Source organism: Melanerpes formicivorus, unplaced genomic scaffold (assembly GCF_026170545.1).
Source record: "Melanerpes formicivorus ecotype bairdi unplaced genomic scaffold, bMelFor1.0.p_v2 SCAF_752, whole genome shotgun sequence".
Taxonomy (NCBI): domain Eukaryota; kingdom Metazoa; phylum Chordata; class Aves; order Piciformes; family Picidae; genus Melanerpes; species Melanerpes formicivorus.
In genome coordinates, this window is record NW_027143104.1 from 17,032 (window position 1) to 35,493 (window position 18,462).

The 18,462-nt window shown below is 60.4% G+C and overlaps 1 protein-coding gene across 1 annotated transcript in view; it reads left to right on the plus strand.

The window, feature by feature from the left end:
• The window catches only part of LOC137460773 (guanine nucleotide exchange factor VAV2), a gene marked incomplete at its 5' end in the record, with an annotated part of 51,423 nt that overhangs the window by 13,711 nt on the left and 19,250 nt on the right, over positions 1 to 18,462 (plus strand). The window contains 8 exons of the mRNA XM_068170892.1: positions 314 to 416; positions 3,487 to 3,501; positions 5,326 to 5,424; positions 6,859 to 6,927; positions 8,541 to 8,641; positions 12,163 to 12,262; positions 15,034 to 15,129; positions 16,444 to 16,512. Coding sequence (XP_068026993.1) covers positions 314 to 416; positions 3,487 to 3,501; positions 5,326 to 5,424; positions 6,859 to 6,927; positions 8,541 to 8,641; positions 12,163 to 12,262; positions 15,034 to 15,129; positions 16,444 to 16,512 — 652 coding nt within the window. The remainder of the gene's footprint in view (positions 1 to 313; positions 417 to 3,486; positions 3,502 to 5,325; positions 5,425 to 6,858; positions 6,928 to 8,540; positions 8,642 to 12,162; positions 12,263 to 15,033; positions 15,130 to 16,443; positions 16,513 to 18,462) is intronic.

Sequence of the window (18,462 nt, forward strand, 5' to 3'; positions counted from 1 at the left end):
CAAGTCCCTCCCCAGCTTTCTTGCAGCCCCCTTCAGATGCTGGAAGGCCACAATGAGGTCTCCTGGGAGCCTTCTCCTCTCCAGCCTGCCCAACCCCACCTCCCTCAGCCTGCCCTCAGAGGAGGGATGAGCAGCAAGTGGGGGAAGCAGACTCCCAAGGCAGCCAGGGGAGGAGGCTTGCCCGTGCCAGGAGGGCTTCCTTGCTGCGGTGGTTGCCCTCCCTCCTTGGTGTGAGAGCAGTGTGGTGTGTCCCCAGGGGCAGTGCAGCCTCCCCCTCTTGCCAGCCCTCAGTGCTTTCTCCCTCTCCTCGCAGTGAGCATGACCTGGGGGAGGACATCTACGACTGCGTCCCCTGCGAAGACGAAGGGGATGACATCTACGAAGACATCATCCGAGTGGAAGTCCAGCAGCCCATGGTACCCAGCCCTGGGCACCCCTCAGCCTGCAGCTCGGGGGCAGGGGAGGGGGCAGAGGGTTTGCTCCAGTAAGCAGCTGGGAGGTGGTGCTGTGGGGACCCAAGCTGCCTCCCGAGGAGGTGGAGCTGAGCCAGGCTGGGACGGTGCTGGCCTGGGAGGGAGGGCTGTGAGGAGTTCCCCAGCCTGTCAGCAGCAGGAGGAGGAAGGGGAAGGGGAGAGCTAATAAGCCCTAGAAGCTAAAGGTGGTGCTTGGCTGCTGAGGCAAGGCAGCCCTGTCTGGGGAGGGGGCAGCAGGGGGCTCTGCCTGCTCCACCTGCCAGATGTGCTGTGGCTGCTACAGACACTGAGATAGGAGCAAGAGCTGGCAGATCCCTCCCTGTGTGCAGGACCCAGCTCCTCTCTGTGCCTGCTGCTGCTCCTGCCTGGCCCTCAGGGCAGGAGGCTGTTGAGAGTGGAGCTTTCTGGGGGGGCAGTAGAGGCTCAGGTGGCTTTGGGGCCAAGCAGCTGACCCCATTCATCAGCCCTGAAAGCCTTTTGCTGCTGGGGAAACCCTCCCCATGCTCCTCCCATGCTCCTCATGCTTGCATGAGGGCTCTGGTGCAGATACCACGCTCCATGGATGAGCCAGGAGGGTGCTGGTGGCCCTTGAACCTTCTCAGAGGTGCTCCCAGCCACACTTGCTGTGTCCTGAGTGCTGAGCTGCCCTGCCTGCTGCTGGTGAGAGCGGGGAGAGACCTTCCCACCACAGCATGACCTTCTAAATGCTCTCCCAGCCTGGTGTTTGCCACCCCACCCCCAGGCAGGCTTTGTGCAGACTCTAATGGCAGCCTCCTGGCTGCAGGCAGCTCTGGCACTGGTACATAGCTCCCCAGAGCAGAGAAGGATCAATGGGTGAGCAGTGAAATCCCTGGAGCAGGGTGCCTGGCTGTGCTGGGTGAGGTGCTGGGTGAGGTGCTGGGAAGCTGGCAAGGCAAAGCTTCACCCTGTGGAGCCAGGCTGTGCAGCTGGGATGCCCCCATGCTGGCTTCTCACCCATCCTAAGCCTGCCTGCAGGTGGGAGCAGGCCCAGGGTGATGCTGTTCATCCCTTCCTGTCTTGTCTGCAGCCCTGAGGAGCTTCCCACTGCACCAAACTCCTGCCTGGATCCAGGCACCAGGCACAACACATTCCCAGGGATCCTGCCAAAGGGCTTGGAGCTGCCTCCAGGCACTGGGGGCACAGCCAAAGTCAACACAGCTCCCTGGCCACCAGCATCTGCCCTGTGTGCCACCAGCATCTGCCCTGTGTGCCACCAGCATCTGCCCTGTGTGCCACCAGCATCTGCCCTGTGTGCCACCAGCTGCAAGAGCCAGCTGGCCCAGGACCTGCCCCTGGGGAAGGCTTTGGGTAGGATCTCCTGGCACAAAGGGCAGAACCAGGGGAAAGCTCCCACCAAGGGGGTGTCCAGCAGCTGGGGAGGGCAGGATCAGGGCCAGGGCTGCCCCTCCACAGCGTTTGCTGTGCTCTTGGATGTGCTGGGAAGTGGTGGAGTTGATGGCTCTGACTCCTCCTCCTCCCCTTCCTTGGGCCAGAGGCTGCTTTCCATACAAGCACTGAAGGTGTGCCTGCAGCCCAGAAGCCAACCATGCCCTGGGCTGCAGCAGGAGCAGGGAGAGCAGCAGGGCAGGGAGGGGATTCTGCCTCTCCTCCTCTCCTCCTCTCCTCCTCTCCTCCTCTCCTCCTCTCCTCCTCTCCTCCTCTCCTCCTCTCCTCCTCTCCTCCTCTCCTCCTCTCCTCCTCTCCTCCTCTCCTCCTCTCCTCCTCTCCTCCTCTCCTCCTCTCCTCCTCTCCTCCTCTCCTCCTCTCCTCCTCTCCTCCTCTCCTCCTCTCCTCCTCTCCTCCTCTCCTCCTCTCCTCCTCTCCTCCTCTCCTCCTCCCTCTCTCCTCCTCCTCTCCCTCCTCCTCCTCTCCTCTCCCTCTCTCCTCCTCCTCTCCTCTCCCTCTCTCCTCCTCCTCTCCTCTCCCTCTCTCTCCTCCTCCTCTCCTCTCCCTCTCTCCTCCTCCTCTCCTCTCCCTCTCTCCTCCTCCTCTCCTCTCCCTCTCTCCTCCTCCTCTCCTCTCCCTCCCTCTCTCCTCCTCCTCTCCTCTCCCTCTCTCCTCCTCCTCTCCTCTCCCTCTCTCCTCCTCCTCTCCTCTCCCTCTCTCCTCCTCCTCTCCTCTCCCTCTCTCCTCCTCCTCTCCTCTCCCTCTCTCCTCCTCCTCTCCTCTCCCTCTCTCCTCCTCCTCTCCTCTCCCTCTCTCCTCCTCCTCTCCTCTCCCTCTCTCCTCCTCCTCTCCTCTCCCTCTCTCCTCCTCCTCTCCTCTCCCTCTCTCCTCCTCCTCTCCTCTCCCTCTCTCCTCCTCCTCTCCTCTCCCTCTCTCCTCCTCCTCTCCTCTCCCTCTCTCCTCCTCCTCTCCCTCTCTCCTCCTCCTCTCCCTCTCTCCTCCTCCTCTCCCTCTCTCCTCCTCCTCTCCCTCTCTCCTCCTCCTCTCCCTCTCTCCTCCTCCTCTCCCTCTCTCCTCCTCCTCTCCCTCTCTCCTCCTCCTCTCCCTCTCTCCTCCTCCTCTCCCTCTCTCCTCCTCCTCTCCCTCTCTCCTCCTCCTCTCCCTCTCTCCTCCTCCTCTCCCTCTCTCCTCCTCCTCTCCCTCTCTCCTCCTCCTCTCCCTCTCTCCTCCTCCTCTCCCTCTCTCCTCCTCCTCTCCCTCTCTCCTCCTCCTCTCCCTCTCTCCTCCTCCTCTCCCTCTCTCCTCCTCCCCTCCTCTCCCTCTCTCCTCCTCCCCTCCTCTCCCTCTCTCCTCCTCCCCTCCTCTCCCTCTCTCCTCCTCCTCCTCTCCCTCTCTCCTCCTCCTCCTCTCCCTCTCTCCTCCTCCTCCTCTCCCTCTCTCCTCCTCCTCCTCTCCCTCTCTCCTCCTCCTCCTCTCCCTCTCCCCTCCTCCTCTCCTCCTCTCCTCAGCCATTCTGTGGGTCTCAGTGTGTGTCAGCACTGGGGTTTCTTGGAGCAGTGTCAGGGGGTTGATGCTAATTGGTTTCTTGTGTTTCTGCATGCTGCAGATCAGATACATGCAGGTAAGACTCTCTGACTCAAATACTGATTTCCATCCAGCTCTCAGAGCTCTTAAGGGATGCAGGAGGTGCCCATGGCTGTGCCTGGTGAACTAAACCCCCAGCTCTGAGTCACCTCCCCAGCTCAGAGCCTGCTTCCCAAGGCTTCTTTTCAGCTCTGCTCTGCAGGTGTCAGAGCCCAGAGAAGGGACTCCAGGAGCTGAGGCTCTGAGGGATGCAGGAGGTGCCCATGGCTGAGCCTCATGAACTAAACCCCCAGCTCTGAGTCACCTCCCCAGTTCAAGGCCTGCCCTGCCAGGCTCAGCTCTTCCCAAGGCTCCTTTTCTGCTCTGCAGATGTCAGAGCCCAGAGAAGGGACTCCAGGAGCTGGGGCTGGAGAGGAACTGGCTTTATCAGCTCTGACCTCAAATCACCAGAGCTGGCAAGCCTAGCAGGGGATTTGTCTAAGTCTAACCTATTGTTTCTGACCCCATTCAGGCTCTGTTGTGGATTTCATCTGAAGTTTAGATAAATAAGTGTGGGGGAACCCCAGCCCTGAGCTCTTGTTTAGGGCTTCCTGAGCTCAGGCTGCTTGGCAGCGTGGCTGTGGTGCCTGCAACACCACCAGCAAAGCAGGGCTGGGTGGCTTGGAACCTGCTGGCTGGACCAGCCAGGGAGCTCCTCCTCGCTGGGGAGGGGGGAAAGAGATTTCTTTAACTGGAAGTAGGAGTTCCTGGGGAGGAATGAAGGATTTCTAGCAAGGAACTGCACATTTCCAGGAAGGATCTTGAGGGAGTTTCCAGGAAGGATCCAGAGATTTCCAGGAAGTTGCTGAGAGAGTTTCCTGGAAGGATCTTGAGAGAGTTTCCAGAAGGAGCTGAGAGAGTTTCCAGGAAGAAATTCTTCCCAGTGAGACTCTGGCACAGGCTGCCCAGGGAGGCTGTGGCTGCCTCCTCCCTGGAGGTGTTCAAGGCCAGGCTGGATGAAGCTCTGAGCACCCTGGGCTAGTAGGAGGTGTCCCTGCCCCTGGCTTGAGATGATCTTGAAGGTCCCTTCCAACCCAATCCAGTCCATGATTCTCTGCCAAGCCAGTGCCAGCCCTCTCCTGGCTTCCCAGCCCCTTCCTGGCTTCCCAGGCTGCTTGTTGCTTTGAGTTTTGCTGTCACCAAAAGCAGAAGTGGAGCTCTGCAGCTTGCTGGAGCCCTGAGGTGCAGCTGCCTGACCCTGAGCATCTCTCCCCTGCCTGGCCCTGGAGCATCTCTCCCCTGCCTGACCCTGAGCATCTCTCCTGCCTGACCCTGAGCATCTCTCCCCTGCCTGACCCTGAGCATCTCTCCCCTGCCTGACCCTGAGCATCTCTCCCCCTGCCTGGCCCTGAGCATCTCTCCCCTGCCTGACCCTGAGCATCTCTCCCCTGCCTGGCCCTGAGCATCTCTCCCCTGCCTGGCCCTGAGCATCTCTCCCCTGCCTGGCCCTGAGCATCTCTCCCTGCCTGGCCCTGAGCATCTCTCCCCTGCCTGGCCCTGAGCATCTCTCCCCTGCCTGGCCCTGAGCATCTCTCCCCTGCCTGGCCCTGAGCATCTCTCCCTTGCCTGGCCCTGAGCATCTCTCCCCTGCCTGACCCTGAGCATCTCTCCCCTGCCTGACCCTGAGCATCTCTCCCCTGCCTGACCCTGAGCATCTCTCCCCTGCCTGGCCCTGAGCATCTCTCCCCTGCCTGACCCTGAGCATCTCTCCCCTGCCTGGCCCTGAGCATCTCTCCCCTGCCTGGCCCTTGAGCATCTCTCCCCTGCCTGGCCCTGAGCATCTCTCCCCTGCCTGGCCCTGAGCATCTCTCTTGCTTTCCAGAAAATGGGAATGACAGAAGATGACAAAAGGAACTGCTGCTTGCTGGAGATCCAAGAAACAGAGGCCAAGTACTACAAGACCCTTGAAGACATAGAGAAGGTGAGCACCCAGCCAGCTTTGCTTGGGCCTCCACCTTCCCCCTCATCCCCTGAGCCTGCCCTCCCCTGGCTGTCTCAGCTCTCTCAGCCAGGGCTGGCAGATGTGGGGAGGCAGCATCAGAGCATTCTGAAGGCTCTGTGGCTGTTCAGTGAGGCTTGGGCAGGCTGAGAGCTGGGCAGAGAGGAACCTAATGAGGGTCAGCAGGGATGAGTGCAGAGTCCTGCAGCTGGGAAGGAAGAATAACCTGCAGCAGGACAGGCTGGGAGGAGAGCAGCTCTGTGGAGAAGGACCTGGGAGTGCTGGGGGGCAGCAAGCTCTGCATGGGACAGCAATGTGTCCTGGGGGCCAAGAAGGCCAAGGGGATCCTGGGGGGCATTAAGAGAGTGTCCAGCAGAGCCAGAGAGGTTATCCTCCCCCTCTATTCTGCCCTGCTGAGACCTCACCTGCAATATTGCATCCAGCTCTGGGCTGCCCAGCTCAGGAGGGACAGGGATCTGCTGGAGAGAGCCCAAGGGAGGGCTCCAAGGATGCTGAAGGGACTGCAGCACTGCCTGGGGAGGAGAGGCTGAGAGTTCAGTCTGGGGAAGAGAAGGCTGAGAGGGGATCTGATCAATGTTTATCAATAGCTGAGGGCTGGGGCTCAGGAAGGAGGGGACAGGGACAGGCTCTGCTCAGCTGCACCCTGGGGTAAGACAAGGGACAATGGGGATTAACTCCAGCCCAGGAGGTTCCACCTGGGGGGCTGTGGTGCCAGGTTGGACTTGAGGATCTTTGAGGTCTCTTCCAACCTTGGTGATTCTGTGAACATGAGGAGGAACTTCTGCAGTGTGAGGCTCACAGAGCCCTGCAGCAGGCTGCAATGGGGATTAACTCCAGCCCAGGAGGTTCCAGCTCAGCATGAGGAGGAACTTCTGCAGTGTGAGGCTCACAGAGCCCTGCAGCAGGCTGCAATGGGGATTAACTCCAGCCCAGGAGGTTCCAGCTCCCCATGAGGAGGAGCTTCTGCAGTGTGAGGCTCACAGAGCCCTGCAGCAGGCTGCAGTGGGGATAAACTCCAGCCCAGCAGGTTCCAGCTCCCCAGGAGGAGGAACTTCTGCAGTGTGAGGCTCACAGAGCCCTGCAGCAGGCTGCAGTGGGGATAAACTCCAGCCCAGCAGGTTCCAGCTCCCCATGAGGAGGAGCTTCTGCAGTGTGAGGCTCACAGAGCCCTGCAGCCCGCTGCCCAGAGAGGTTGTGGAGTCTCCTCCCCTGGAGCCTTTCCAGCCCTGCCTGGATGTGTTCTGTGTGACCTGTTTAGGTGATCCTCCTCTGGCAGGGGGGGTTGGACTGGATGATCTCCAGAGGCTCCTTCCAACCCCTGTCTACCACTCTGTGACCTGAAACCTCTTCTCTCTCTCTTTTTTTGCCCCCTTCTTTCCCCTTTCCCTCTTGCAGAACTACATGAACCCCCTGAGGCTGGTGCTGACTCCCCAGGACATGGAAGCTATTTTCATCAATCTGGAGGTAACAGCAGCACAGCCAGCTTGGACCTCAGCCTTTGCCCTCCTCCTTGGCAGCTCAGCTCCAGAGCAGGCCTTCAGATTGGTGCTTCCAGCTGCAGAGCCTCAGCCCTGCATGTGCTGAGCAGCTTGAAGGGCTTTGAGGGCTTGTCCCTCTAAGACTCAAGTTCTAGAGCTGGGGGTTAGATGAACTCGAGGTAGGAAAAGCCAGCTGGGTGTGGAGGCTGCTCCAGGGCTGGAGCTGTGTGGTTTGGTTGTGCTTGGAGAGGGTTTGGGCACACTGTGGGCAGTTTTGGGGCCCCTCTCACTTCAAGAAGGGACATTGAGGTGCTGGGGTCCAGAGGAGGGCAAGCAGGCTGGGCTGGAGAACAGGGCTGGGGAAACCAGGCTGGGGAAGGGTCTGGAGAACAGGGCTGGGGAGGAGAGAACAGGCTGGGAGGAGAGCAGCTCTGCAGAGAAGGACCTGGGAGTGCTGGTGGGCAGCTGAGGGAGCTGGGGGTGTTGAAGCTGGAGAAGAAGAGGCTGAGGGAGCTGGGGGTGTTGAAGCTGGAGAAGAGGAGGCTGAGGGAGCTGGGGATGTTGAAGCTGGAGAAGAGGAGGCTGAGGGAGCTGGGGGTGTTGAAGCTGGAGAAGAAGAGGCTGAGGGAGCTGGGGGTGTTGAAGCTGGAGAAGAAGAGGCTGAGGGAGCTGGGGATGTTGAAGCTGGAGAAGAGGAGGCTGAGGGAGCTGGGGATGTTGAAGCTGGAGAAGAGGAGGCTGAGGGAGCTGGGGATGTTGAAGCTGGAGCAAGGAGGCTGAGGGAGCTGGGGATGTTGAAGCTGGAGAAGAGGAGGCTGAGGGAGCTGGGGATGTTGAAGCTGGAGCAAGGAGGCTGAGGGAGCTGGGGATGTTGAAGCTGGAGCAAGGAGGCTGAGGGAGCTGGGGGTGTTGAAGCTGGAGAAAGGAGGCTGAGGGAGCTGGGGGTGTTGAAGCTGGAGAAAGGAGGCTGAGGGAGACCTCATTGCTCTCTGCAGCTCCCTGGAAGGAGGCTGCAGTGAGGTGGGGGTTGGGCTCTGCTCCTTGGTCTCAGGAGAGGAAATGGTCTCAAGCTGTGCCAGGGGAAGGTCAGGTTGGAGATTAGGAAGAATTTCTTCCCTGCAGGAGTGGTCAGGGATTGGCACAGGCTGCCCAGGGGGGTGGTGGAGTCCCCAGCCCTGAAACCTGGGGCCGTGGCACTCTGGGGCCATGGCACTCTGGGGCCATGCTGGGGCTGGGCTGCTGGTTGGAGTGGATGACCTTAGAGGCCTCTTCCAGCCTTAGCGATTCTGGAGCTTGGTCATCTCCTCCCTCTCCACCCAGACCTGCAAAAGGAGCTTGAAATGGCAATCCCAGGGGGTTCCTCCCTGGGGAGCTCCTGCTGGCATTTCACCCAGCCCACTGCTGGCCCTCTGGGGCTGCAGCCCCCTAGAATGACTGATTTCACCCTAAAATACCCCCCACCCCACCCCCCCGAGGTGAAGAGAAGAAAGGCAGAGCCCAGGGAGTGCCTGATGAGGTGGTGACTGTGTGCTTCCCTTGGCTTTGTTTGCCCTCCAGCTTGGGCTGCGTTTAAAGCATTGATCGTTCCTTGCCTTTCAGGACCTAATTAAAGTGCACTTCAGCTTCCTGCGAGCCATTGACGTCTCGATGATGGCTGGGGGAAGCAGCCTGGCCAAGGTCTTTCTGGAATTCAAGGAGAGGTAAAAGCAAACCTGGCTCCGGGGGCAGCTCCTGCCCGACCAGGGGAGGGCTCATGGCTGAGCCTGGGGCAGCAGTGCCTGCAGTGGAGAGGAGGCTGGGGAGGAGCAGCTGAGGGAGCTGGGGGTGGCTCAGCCTGGAGAAGAGGAGGCTGAGGGGAGACCTCATTGCCCTCCCTGAGAGGAGGTTGGAGCCAGGTGGGGGTTGGTCTCTGCTGGTGTCAGTGAGAGAAGCAGAGGAATCACTGCACGGTCAGTGCTGGAAGGGAGCTCAAAGCTCAGCCAGTTCCAACCCCCTGCCATGGGCAGGGACACCTCACACTGCAGCAGGTTGCTCACAAATGGCCTTTAACTACCCCAGGGCAAGTGTAGGTTGGCCATGAGGAAGAGTTTCACCCCCACAAGGGTTGCCAAGCTCTAGCCCAAGCTGCCCAGGGCAGTGCTGGAGTCCCCATCCCTGGAGGGCTCTCTGCAGCTCCCTGAAAGGATGTTGAAGCCAGGTGGGATTGGTCTCTGCTGGTGTCAGTGAGAGAAGCAGAGGAATCACTGAACTGTTCTATGTCAGGGCTGGAAGGGACCTCAAGGAACAGCCAGTTCCAACCCCCTGCCATGGGCAGGGACACCCCACACTGCAGCAGGTTGCTCACAAATGGCCTTTAACTACCCCAGGGCAAGTGTAGGTTGGCCATGAGGAAGAGTTTCACCCCCACAAGGGTTGTCAAGCTGTAGCCCAAGCTGCCCAGGGCAGTGCTGGAGTCCCCATCCCTGGAGGGCTCTCTGAGAGGAGGTTGGAGCCAGGTGGGATTGGTCTCTTCCCTCGGGTGTCAAGCACCAGGACAAGAGGGAATGACCTCAGGTTGCCCCAGGGGAGGTTTAGGTTGGCCATGAGGAACAGTTTCATCCCCAGAAGGGTTGTCCAGGCCTGGCCCAGGGCAGTGCTGGAGTCCCCATCCCTGGAGGGGGTTTAAGGCCGGGGGGATGTGGTGCTGAGGGCCGTGGTGCAGTGCTGGGTCAAGGGCTGGGCTTGATGAGCTGGAAGGTCTCTTCTGAGCCAAGCAATTCCCTGCTGCCATGTGGGACTGGCTGGTGGCAGGCTGAGCAGCCAGGCAGGGGGCAGAGGGGACACAGATGAGCTCAGTGCAGCTGTGGTGAGTCAGGAGGGAGTAGAACCTCCCTCACCTTCAGGGGCTCATTGCTCATGCTGTCTTCCCATGGCAGCAGCAGGGGGGCTGTGGGGAGCTGGGGTGCCAGGGGGATGACTCCTTTGCAGGGGGAGGCTTTGCTCTGGCCAGATCAAAGTGGGGGGCTCAGCCTTCAGAAGCTCCCATGGCTGGCACAACCTCCTGTCCCTCACCTGTGGCATGGGGAGCAAGACCTCCAAGCCCCTTCCCCAGGCATCCTCCATCCTGTGCTGTGGCAGCTGCCAAGCAGGAGGGCCCCCAGCAGCACCAAGATAAGGTTGGTGGCAGCCTTTAATATCCTTCAGTGGTGATCCAAGGCCTTGATGCAGTGTGGGCATGGTGCCAGGGGGTGACTTCAGTGGGATTAAAGCAGTGTCTAGACACAGCAATGCCAGGCAGGAGTCAGCCAGAAGCTCCAGCAGTTGCCACCTGCATTCCTAACACCCTGTGAGGCCCCCAGGCCCAGCAGCAGTCCTGCTGCCTCTTGCAGGATGAGTTCTGGGGCAAAAGAAACCCAAGAGAAGAATGCAGACAGTGGAGGAGATGTTCCTCCAAGTCAGCCAGGTGGTGCTGAGCCTAACTCCCTGCCTTGGCCCCTGGCAGGCTGCTGCCATCCCAGCACACAGGGGGCAGGGGGAGGCAGAGGGGAGGGCTGTGGGGGTGGCATTGCTCTCCTGGAAGGTCTTTTCCCCCTTTTGTGCTGCTCTGCTGAGACCTCACCTCCCATCCTGCCTCCAGGTCTGGGCTGCCCAGCAGCAGAAGGAGGACACAGAGCTGCTGGGGTGAGGCCAGAGGAGGCCACAAGGATGCTCCAAGGGCTGGAGCAGCTCTGCTGGGAGCACAGGCTGAGGGAGCTGGGGCTGTGCAGCTTAAAGAGGAGAGTCCAGGGGCTCCTCAGAGCTGCTGCCAGCACCTGAAGGGATCCTGCAGGAAGGCTGCAGAGAGACTTCTCCTGAGGGGGTCTAGAGCCAGGCCAAGAGGGAATGGTCTGAAGCTGAGGCAGAGGAGGGTCAGAGTGGAGCTGAGGAAGAAGTTCTTCAGTGTGAGGGAGGTGAGACTCTGGCCCAGGCTGCCCAGGGAGGCTGTGGCTGCCTCCTCCCTGGGGGTGTTGAAGGCCAGGCTGGATGAAGCCTGGAGCAGCTGAGTCTGGCTGAGAGGTGTCCCTGCCCATGGTGGGGAGGTTGCAGCAGATGATCTCCAGAGGTCCCTTCCAACCTCTCCCATGCTGGGATTCTGGCTTACTGAGCTCCCCTGGGGGGGGTTGACCTCACCAAAAAGGCAATGTGGCCCTCCAGAATCCCCACCTTGACCCCTGGGGGGGTGAGACCTCCCTCCACCTCCTGCAGCCATGACAAATGGCTCTGGCTTCCCTCCTCCTCCTCAGAGACACCCTGGGTGAGATGCTTGCTGCTGTGTCCTGCAGCTTGGCTGTGGCTGGGCTGTGGTTTTTTGGAAGGGAATCATTTGTGCTGCAGCCTCTGTGCCAGGAAGGCTCTGGAGGGGCTGGAAGGTGTCCAGAGAAGTGTGAGCTGTCCCTGCCCATGGCAGGGGGGCTGGAGCTGAATGATCCTTGAGGTCTTTTCCAACCTTGTTGGTTCTAAGATTATTCTCCCCCTCTGCTCCACTCTGCTGAGACCTCACCTGGAGCTCTCTGTCCAGTTCTGGAGCCCCTAGCACAGGAAGGGTCTGGAGGTGCCGGAAGGTGTCCAGAGAAGGGCCAGGAGGAGGAGCAGAGGGCTGGAGCTGCTCTGCTGTGAGGACAGACTGAGGGAGTTGGGGTTGTGCAGTCTGGAGAAGAGAAGGCTCCCAGGAGACCTCATTGTGGTCTTCCAGGATCTGCAGGGGGCTCCAAGAAGGCTGGGGAGGGACTTTGGAGGGTGTCAGGGAGGGATAGGACTGGGGGGGATGGAGCAAAACTAGAAGTGGGGAGATTGAGATTGGCTGTGAGGAAGAAGTTGTTCCCCAGGAGGGTGGTGAGAGCCTGGCACAGGTTGCCCAGGGAGGTGGTGGCAGCCTCCTGCCTGGAGGTGTTTGCAGCCAGGCTGGAGGTGGCTGTGATCAGCCTGCTGTGGTGTGAGGTGTCCCTGCCCATGGCAGGGGGTTGGAACTGGCTGAGCCCTGAGCTCCCTTCCAGCCCTGCCAGCTCTGTGATGCTATGGATGCTGGTGGTGTGGTTTGCATCCATCTCACACCACCCTGCTGTGATAGGAGGAGAGGGAATGGATTGAGGCTGCTTGCCCCTGTGCCTTGCCTGGACACCAAGGGTCCAGACTCTTCTCCAGCAGGCTCTCCACAAGAGGCAGCAAGTGTGCCTGATGAAACCTCTGCTTTCCCCCCTTCCAGGCTGCTGATTTATGGCAAGTACTGCAGCCACATGGAGTATGCCCAGAACACCCTCAACCACCTCCTGGCCAACAGGGAGGACGTCAGGCAGAAGGTGGAGGTGAGTGGGCTGGGAGGCTGCAGGCTGAGTGCCCCTTCTGCCCCCTTGCCCTGGGCTTGGGAGTGGCCTCAGCCCCTGTCCTGGCTGTGGAAAGGGCTGGCTGGGGCTGGGAATGGTGTGCTGGAGAGGTTTGGTTTAGCAGGAGGGATGTGGGGGGGAGGCTGTGGTGCCCAGGGCTGGGGGGTGGCTTGTCCTGCTGGGGTGCAGCAGTGGCCCTGGCAGAGTCAAGTGGTGGCTGGGCTTGAGGAGCCCCATCAGGGGCAGCTGAGGGAGCTGGGGGTGGTTAAGTCTGGAGAAGAGGAGGCTGAGGGGAGACCTCACTGCCCTCTGCTCCTCCTGAGAGCAGGGTGGAGTGAGGTGGGGGTTGGTCTCTTCTCCCTAGGATCAAGTGATAGGAAGGGAGAGAACATGAGCAGAGATTGTGCCAGGGGAAGGTTAGGTTGGAGACTGGGAACATTTTCTTGGCTGCAGGAGTGGTCAGGGGTTGGCAGAGGCTGCCCAGGGAGCTGGTGGAGTCCCCAGCCCTGGAGGGGTTCAGGCAGCACCATGGCAGCTGGGGGCAGGGTTTAGTGGCCATGGTGGTGCTGGCTTGCTGGTTGGACTCAATGACCTTAGAGGCCTTTGCCAGCCCAAACAGTTCTGTGACTCTATGTTCTTCAAGCTCCTTTCCTCCCAGAGTGATTCTGTGAGCCCCTGCTAGGCTCTTCCACCTCCCCCCTAAGCTCTGTCCAGTCCCCCCCAGGTTTCTCCAGGTTAAACCAAGCCAGGTGACTTTATTAGAGTGGGGCTGGCTGGGGAAAAAATTCCCCTTGGAGTGGTGCAGGGAGACCCAAAGGCCCCAGACACCCCTGGGCCAGGAGCCTGGGGGCTTGCCAGGGTCAGACACAGCAGGGAGGACAGGCAGAAGCCAGCCCCAGGTCCCCAGAGGGGCCTGGATTAGTGCCCTGCCCTCCTTCCCCAGCACCAAGGCTTAGTGTCAGCAGGGGCTGAGCCAGATCTGAAGGGAATCAAAGGAGGCCTGGAGGGGGCTGCATGGCTGGGGCTGCATGGTTGAGGCTGCATGCCTGGGGCTGCATGCCTGGGGCTGCTGTTTTCACCCAGCCTTACCTCCTGCTTTGGTCCTGATGCTGATCTGGATTTGCTGGGCTGTCTCTCCATGTTTGCCTGGGCTGCTGCAAGCCCTCTCTGATTGCCCTGCAGCAGCAGCAGCCCAGCTCAGGAATGAGAATGTGCTTCATGAGCTGCTCAGAGGTGTTTGCTGCAGCTCACAGCAAGCCAGGGGCTGGAGCAGGCAGCTGCTCCTCTGCCTTTGCCCTTTCCTCTTAGCTGCCCAAGCCCTGGGGCAGGCTGTGCAGGGTAGGGGGGAGGCCCCATTCCTGCAGGGGGGTAGTGAGGCTGGGGAGGTGTGGGGCTGAGGGGAGGGGAGGGGATGGAATAGGATAGGATGGAATAGGATAGGGTGGGATGGAATGAATGGGATGGGATGGGATGGAATAGGATAGGATAGGGTAGGATGGGATGGAATGGAATGGAATAGAATAGAATAGAATTAACCAGGTTGGAAAAGACCTTTGAGATCATCCAGTCCAACCTCTCACCCAGCACCATCTGATCAACTCAACCATGGCACCAAGTGCCTCAGCCAGGCTCTTCCTAAACACCTCCAGGGCTGGGGACTCCACCACCTCCCTGGGCAGCACATCCCCAGGGCCAATCTCTCTTGCTGGGAAGAATTTCTTCCTCACCTCCAGCCTAAACCTCCCCTGGCACAGCTTGAGACTGTGTCCTCTTGTTCTGCTGCTGCTTGCCTGGGAGAACAGCCCAACCCCCAGCTGGCTCCAACCTCCCTGCAGGGAGTTGCAGAGAGCAAGAAGGTCTCCCCTGAGCCTCCTCTTCTCCAGGCTAAGCAACCCCAGCTCCCTCAGCCTCTCCTCCCAGGGCTGTGCTCCAGACCCCTCCCCAGCTTTGCTGTTCCAGCAGCTCAACCTGGTTTCATAGCATCACAGGATGGTTGGAGGAGGAGGAGGAGAAGAAGGCTGAGCTGATTGCTGGCACCACTGCCAAACCCCCTGCCCAGTGCCAGCAGGGCTGCCAGCAGGAGGAAGCTTGGCACTGGGGGTCCCACAGAGCCCCACTCTCAGGCTTGCAGGAGCAGCCCCACAGTAGGCTGCCCCAGCTGGGGGGGTTGGCCTCAGGGGGGCTGGCTCTGCCCCAGCACATCAGTCATGGAATCAAGGATTGGGTTGGGGTGGGAGGGAGCTTCAAGCTCAGCCAGTTCCAACCCCAGTCCCACAGACAGGGACAGCTCCCTCCAGCCCAGGCTGCTCAAGGTCTCATCCAGCCTGGCCTGGAGCAGCTCCTTGGAGGGAGCATCCCCAGCCTCCCTGGGCAGCCTGCTGCAGTTTCCCCTCTCTGGCAGGAATTTCATCCTGATCCCCAGTCTGCTCTCCTCCCCTAAGCATCTGCACAGCCCTGTGCTGTTCCCTGTGCTGTTCCCTGTGCTGCTGGAACTGGGGGAGCCCAGGACTGGGTCCTGTACTCCAGGTGAAGCCTCCCCAGGACAGAGCAGAGAGGGAGGAGAACCTCCCTCAGCCTCCTGGCCCTGCTCTTGATGCCAGCTCAGGCTGCCATTGGCCTTCCTGGCCCCCAAGGCACCCCTCTGCCTCATGGCCATCCTCTTGTCCCCCAGTGCTGCTCTGGAGGCAGCTCCTGGCTGGGGACCAGCTGCCTCCCCCCAGCTGCTGCCCTGCTGATGTTTGCTCTCTCCCTAGGAGTGCACCCTGAAGGTCCAGGAGGGGAAGTTCAAGCTGCAAGACCTGCTGGTGGTTCCCATGCAGAGGGTTCTGAAGTACCACCTCCTGCTGAAAGTGAGTCCTTCAGCTTTGCCCCCTCCCTGCAGCTGCCAGTCCTCTGCTGGAGCATCTTGCAGCTTTTCCCCTCAGGGGAGAGGGAATTGGTGCCAAGAGCACAGAGCAAGAAGCTTTTTTCTTCCCCCTTCCCCTCCCTCCCCTCTCCTCCTCCTCCCTTTCAACTGAAACAATCACAAGAGCTCCTCAGCACCACTCACTGCTGGTGCTGCCTCCTCAGCAGCAGAGTGACCCAGGGTAGCTCTCCACTTGTTAGCCACAAGAGGCACTTAATGAACACAAAATAAGCTTGCACATAATCTGATTATGTGTGAAATTCCTCACTGCAGCAGGGCAGCCCAGCCCCTGGCATCCCCCTGCCAGCAGCCATCCAGTGGTGGCCACAGCAACCCCAGGCAGTGCTGCAGGCTGGGGGCAGAGGGGCTGAGAGCAGCCAGGCAGAGAGGGACCTGGGGGTGCTGGTTGATGGTAGGCTGAACATGAGCCTGCAGTGTGCCCAGGTGGCCAGGAGGGCCAAGGGCATCCTGGCCTGCATCAGGAACAGTGTGGCCAGCAGGAGCAGGGAGCTCATCCTGCCCTGTGCTCAGCACTGCTGAGGCCACACCTTGAGTCCTGTGGCCAGCTCTGGGCTCCTCAGTTTAGGAAGGAGGTTGAGCTGCTGGAAGGTGTCCAGAGAAGGGCAAGAAAGCTGGGGAGGGGTCTGGAGCACAGCCCTGGGAGGAGAGGCTGAGGGAGCTGGGGTTGCTTAGCCTGGAGAAGAGGAGGCTCAGGGGAGACCTTCTTGCTCCCTGCAGCTCCCTGAAGGGAGGCTGGAGCCAGGTGGGGGTTGGTCTCTTCTCCCAGGCAAGCAGCAGCAGAACAAGAGGACACAGTCTCAAGCTGTGCCAGGGGAGGTTTAGGCTGGAGGTGAGGAGAAAGTTCTGCCCAGAGAGAGAGATTGGCCCTTGGGATGTGCTGCCCAGGGAGGTGGTGGAGTCCCCATCCCTGGAAGTGTTCAGGAGGAGACTTGATGGGGTGCTTGGTGCCATGGTTGAGTTGATCAGATGGTGCTGGGGGAGAGGTTGGGCTGGATGATCTCAAAGGTCTCTTCCAACCTGGTCCATCCCATCCCATCCCATCCCATCCCATCCCATCCCATCCCATCCCATCCCATCCCATCCCATCCCATCCCATCCCATCCCATCCCTTGCTCCCTTGCCCCAGGGCTCAGAGCTTGCCCAGTGCAGGCAGGGCCTGGCAGCATTCCCAGCACTCCCAAGCTCTTTCCCTTTCCCTTTGTTTGTTTGAATCTCTCTCTCTCTCTCTCCCTTCCAGGAGCTGCTCAGCCACTCCTCAGACCGACCAGAGAAGCAGCAGCTGAAGGAGGCTCTGGAAGCCATGCAGGTACCAGGAGGGTGAGGAGGCTGTGCTAGGCTTGCAGCAGGGCCAGGAGGATTAAAACAAAGGGTGGGAAGCTGATCCAGCAGCCCCAGGGAAGGCAGCATCTCCTCTGGGAGAGGAGAGAGTGTGTGCTTACAGAGCCCCTGAGTGGTGTGTGCTGGGAGGGACCTTTGAGGCTCATCCAGTCCAACCCCTCTGCAGCCAGCAGGAGCATCTGCAGCCAGGGCAGGCTGCTCAGAGCCCCAAACAGCCTGACCTGGACAGGACAAGGGGCAATGGGCACCAGCTGGGACCCCAGGAGGTTCCAGCTGAACAGGAGGAGGAACTTGTTGGGTGTGAGGCTGCTGGAGGCCTGGAGCAGGCTGCCCAGAGAGGTTGTGGCATCTCCTCTGGAGCCTTTCTAGCCCCAGCTGCTCCTGCTCTGCAGAGCTTCCAGCCCCAGCTGGGAGCTGTGCTGCTGGGCAAGCTGCTGGGGCTGCCCTGCTGGAGCAGGGGGGCTTGGACTGGGGGATTCCCTTCCACCCCCTCCATGCTGGGGACTCTGTGCCCACACTGAGGCCGTGCTGCAGGCTCAGCACTCGTTGCAGGCAGCTGCCTGCAGCCACCAGGGAGGTTTCTCCCTTGCATTCCCCCCCTGCTCTGCAGGTGCAGCTCAGACTGTGCTGGGTTCAGCAGCAGTGTTTGCTTCTAATTGATCTGTAAGCCAGAGCTCAACTGCCCAGTCCTGTCCCTCATCCCCAGCCCAGCCTTGCTGGCTGCTGGGCTTGAAGGGAAAGAGCTGTGGGGGGTGGTTGTGGTGTGTGAAAACCCTGCAGCCAGAGCTACATCTCCCAAAGGAATTCACTTCCCATGCATTTGGCCACAGGTTGTTGTCTGGGCTAAAAGAGGGAGATTTAGGCCAGGGAGGAGGAAGAGCTCACCCTGCTCTGCTGAGAGCCCACCCCAAATCCTGTGTCCACTCCAAGCTGCACTTCCAGCCTGCAGCTCCCAGGCTGTGGCTTTGGGTGGCAGGGCAAGGGGGTGATGGGTTTAAGGTAAAAGAGGGAGGCTTAGGCTGGAAAGAAGGAAGATAGGGTGGTGAGAGCCTGTGCCAGGCTGCCCAGAGAGCTGGGAGCTGCCCCAGCCCTGGCCCCAGCCCAGCTGAGGCTGTTTGGGGCTCTGAGCAGCCTGCTGGGGTTGGGGATGTCCCTGCTGGCTGCAGGGGGGTTGGACTGGGTGGGCTTGGAAGCTGCCTCCCAACCCAGCCCACTCTGGGCTTCTAAATGATCCAGGGGGCCAAGCAAGTTCCCAGTCACACCCCAGAGCCCCACTCTGCACACTGCTGCTTTGCCTCTCAGAGTCAGAGCTGGTTTGGTGGGCAGTGCCCTCTGGGACCACCCAGTCCAACCCCACACCACCAAGGGCATCAAAGCCTCTCCCCAGGGGCCATGGCTAGAGGCTTTTCTGACCCCCTCCAGGGCTGGGGACTCCACCACCTCCCTGGGCAGCCTCTGCCCATCCCTGCAGTGGAGAATTTCCTTCCTGACCTCCAGCCCAACCTTCTCCTGTCGTGCTCCATCCTGGGGGCTTGCTTCCCCTTTGCACAGGGGCTGACCTGCTCAGCAGGAGGGGAGAAGGAGGGGAAGAAAAGGCTCAGGAGGATGCAGCTGCACAAAGCTTTTGGTCTTGTCACTCTCCATAACCATCCCTGCCCCCCTCCTGCTGGGCTCCTGGCTGAGCTTCCCGATATTGTCATGCAGATCTGTGCTGATCAGCTGTGATTAACCCTCCTGCTGGGGGGGAGGAAGGCTGAGGAGGGTCTGACCTCGAGGGGATGCCTTCAATGAACAAAATCCCCTGGTCAGATTTAATCCAAGCTGACAAGAGCCACTCTGGAGGCCAAGGGGGCAGGGAGCAGAGAAGCAGCAAACAGGCACTGGAGATCCTCTGGGAGGGTGGAAGAAGTTGTTTGGA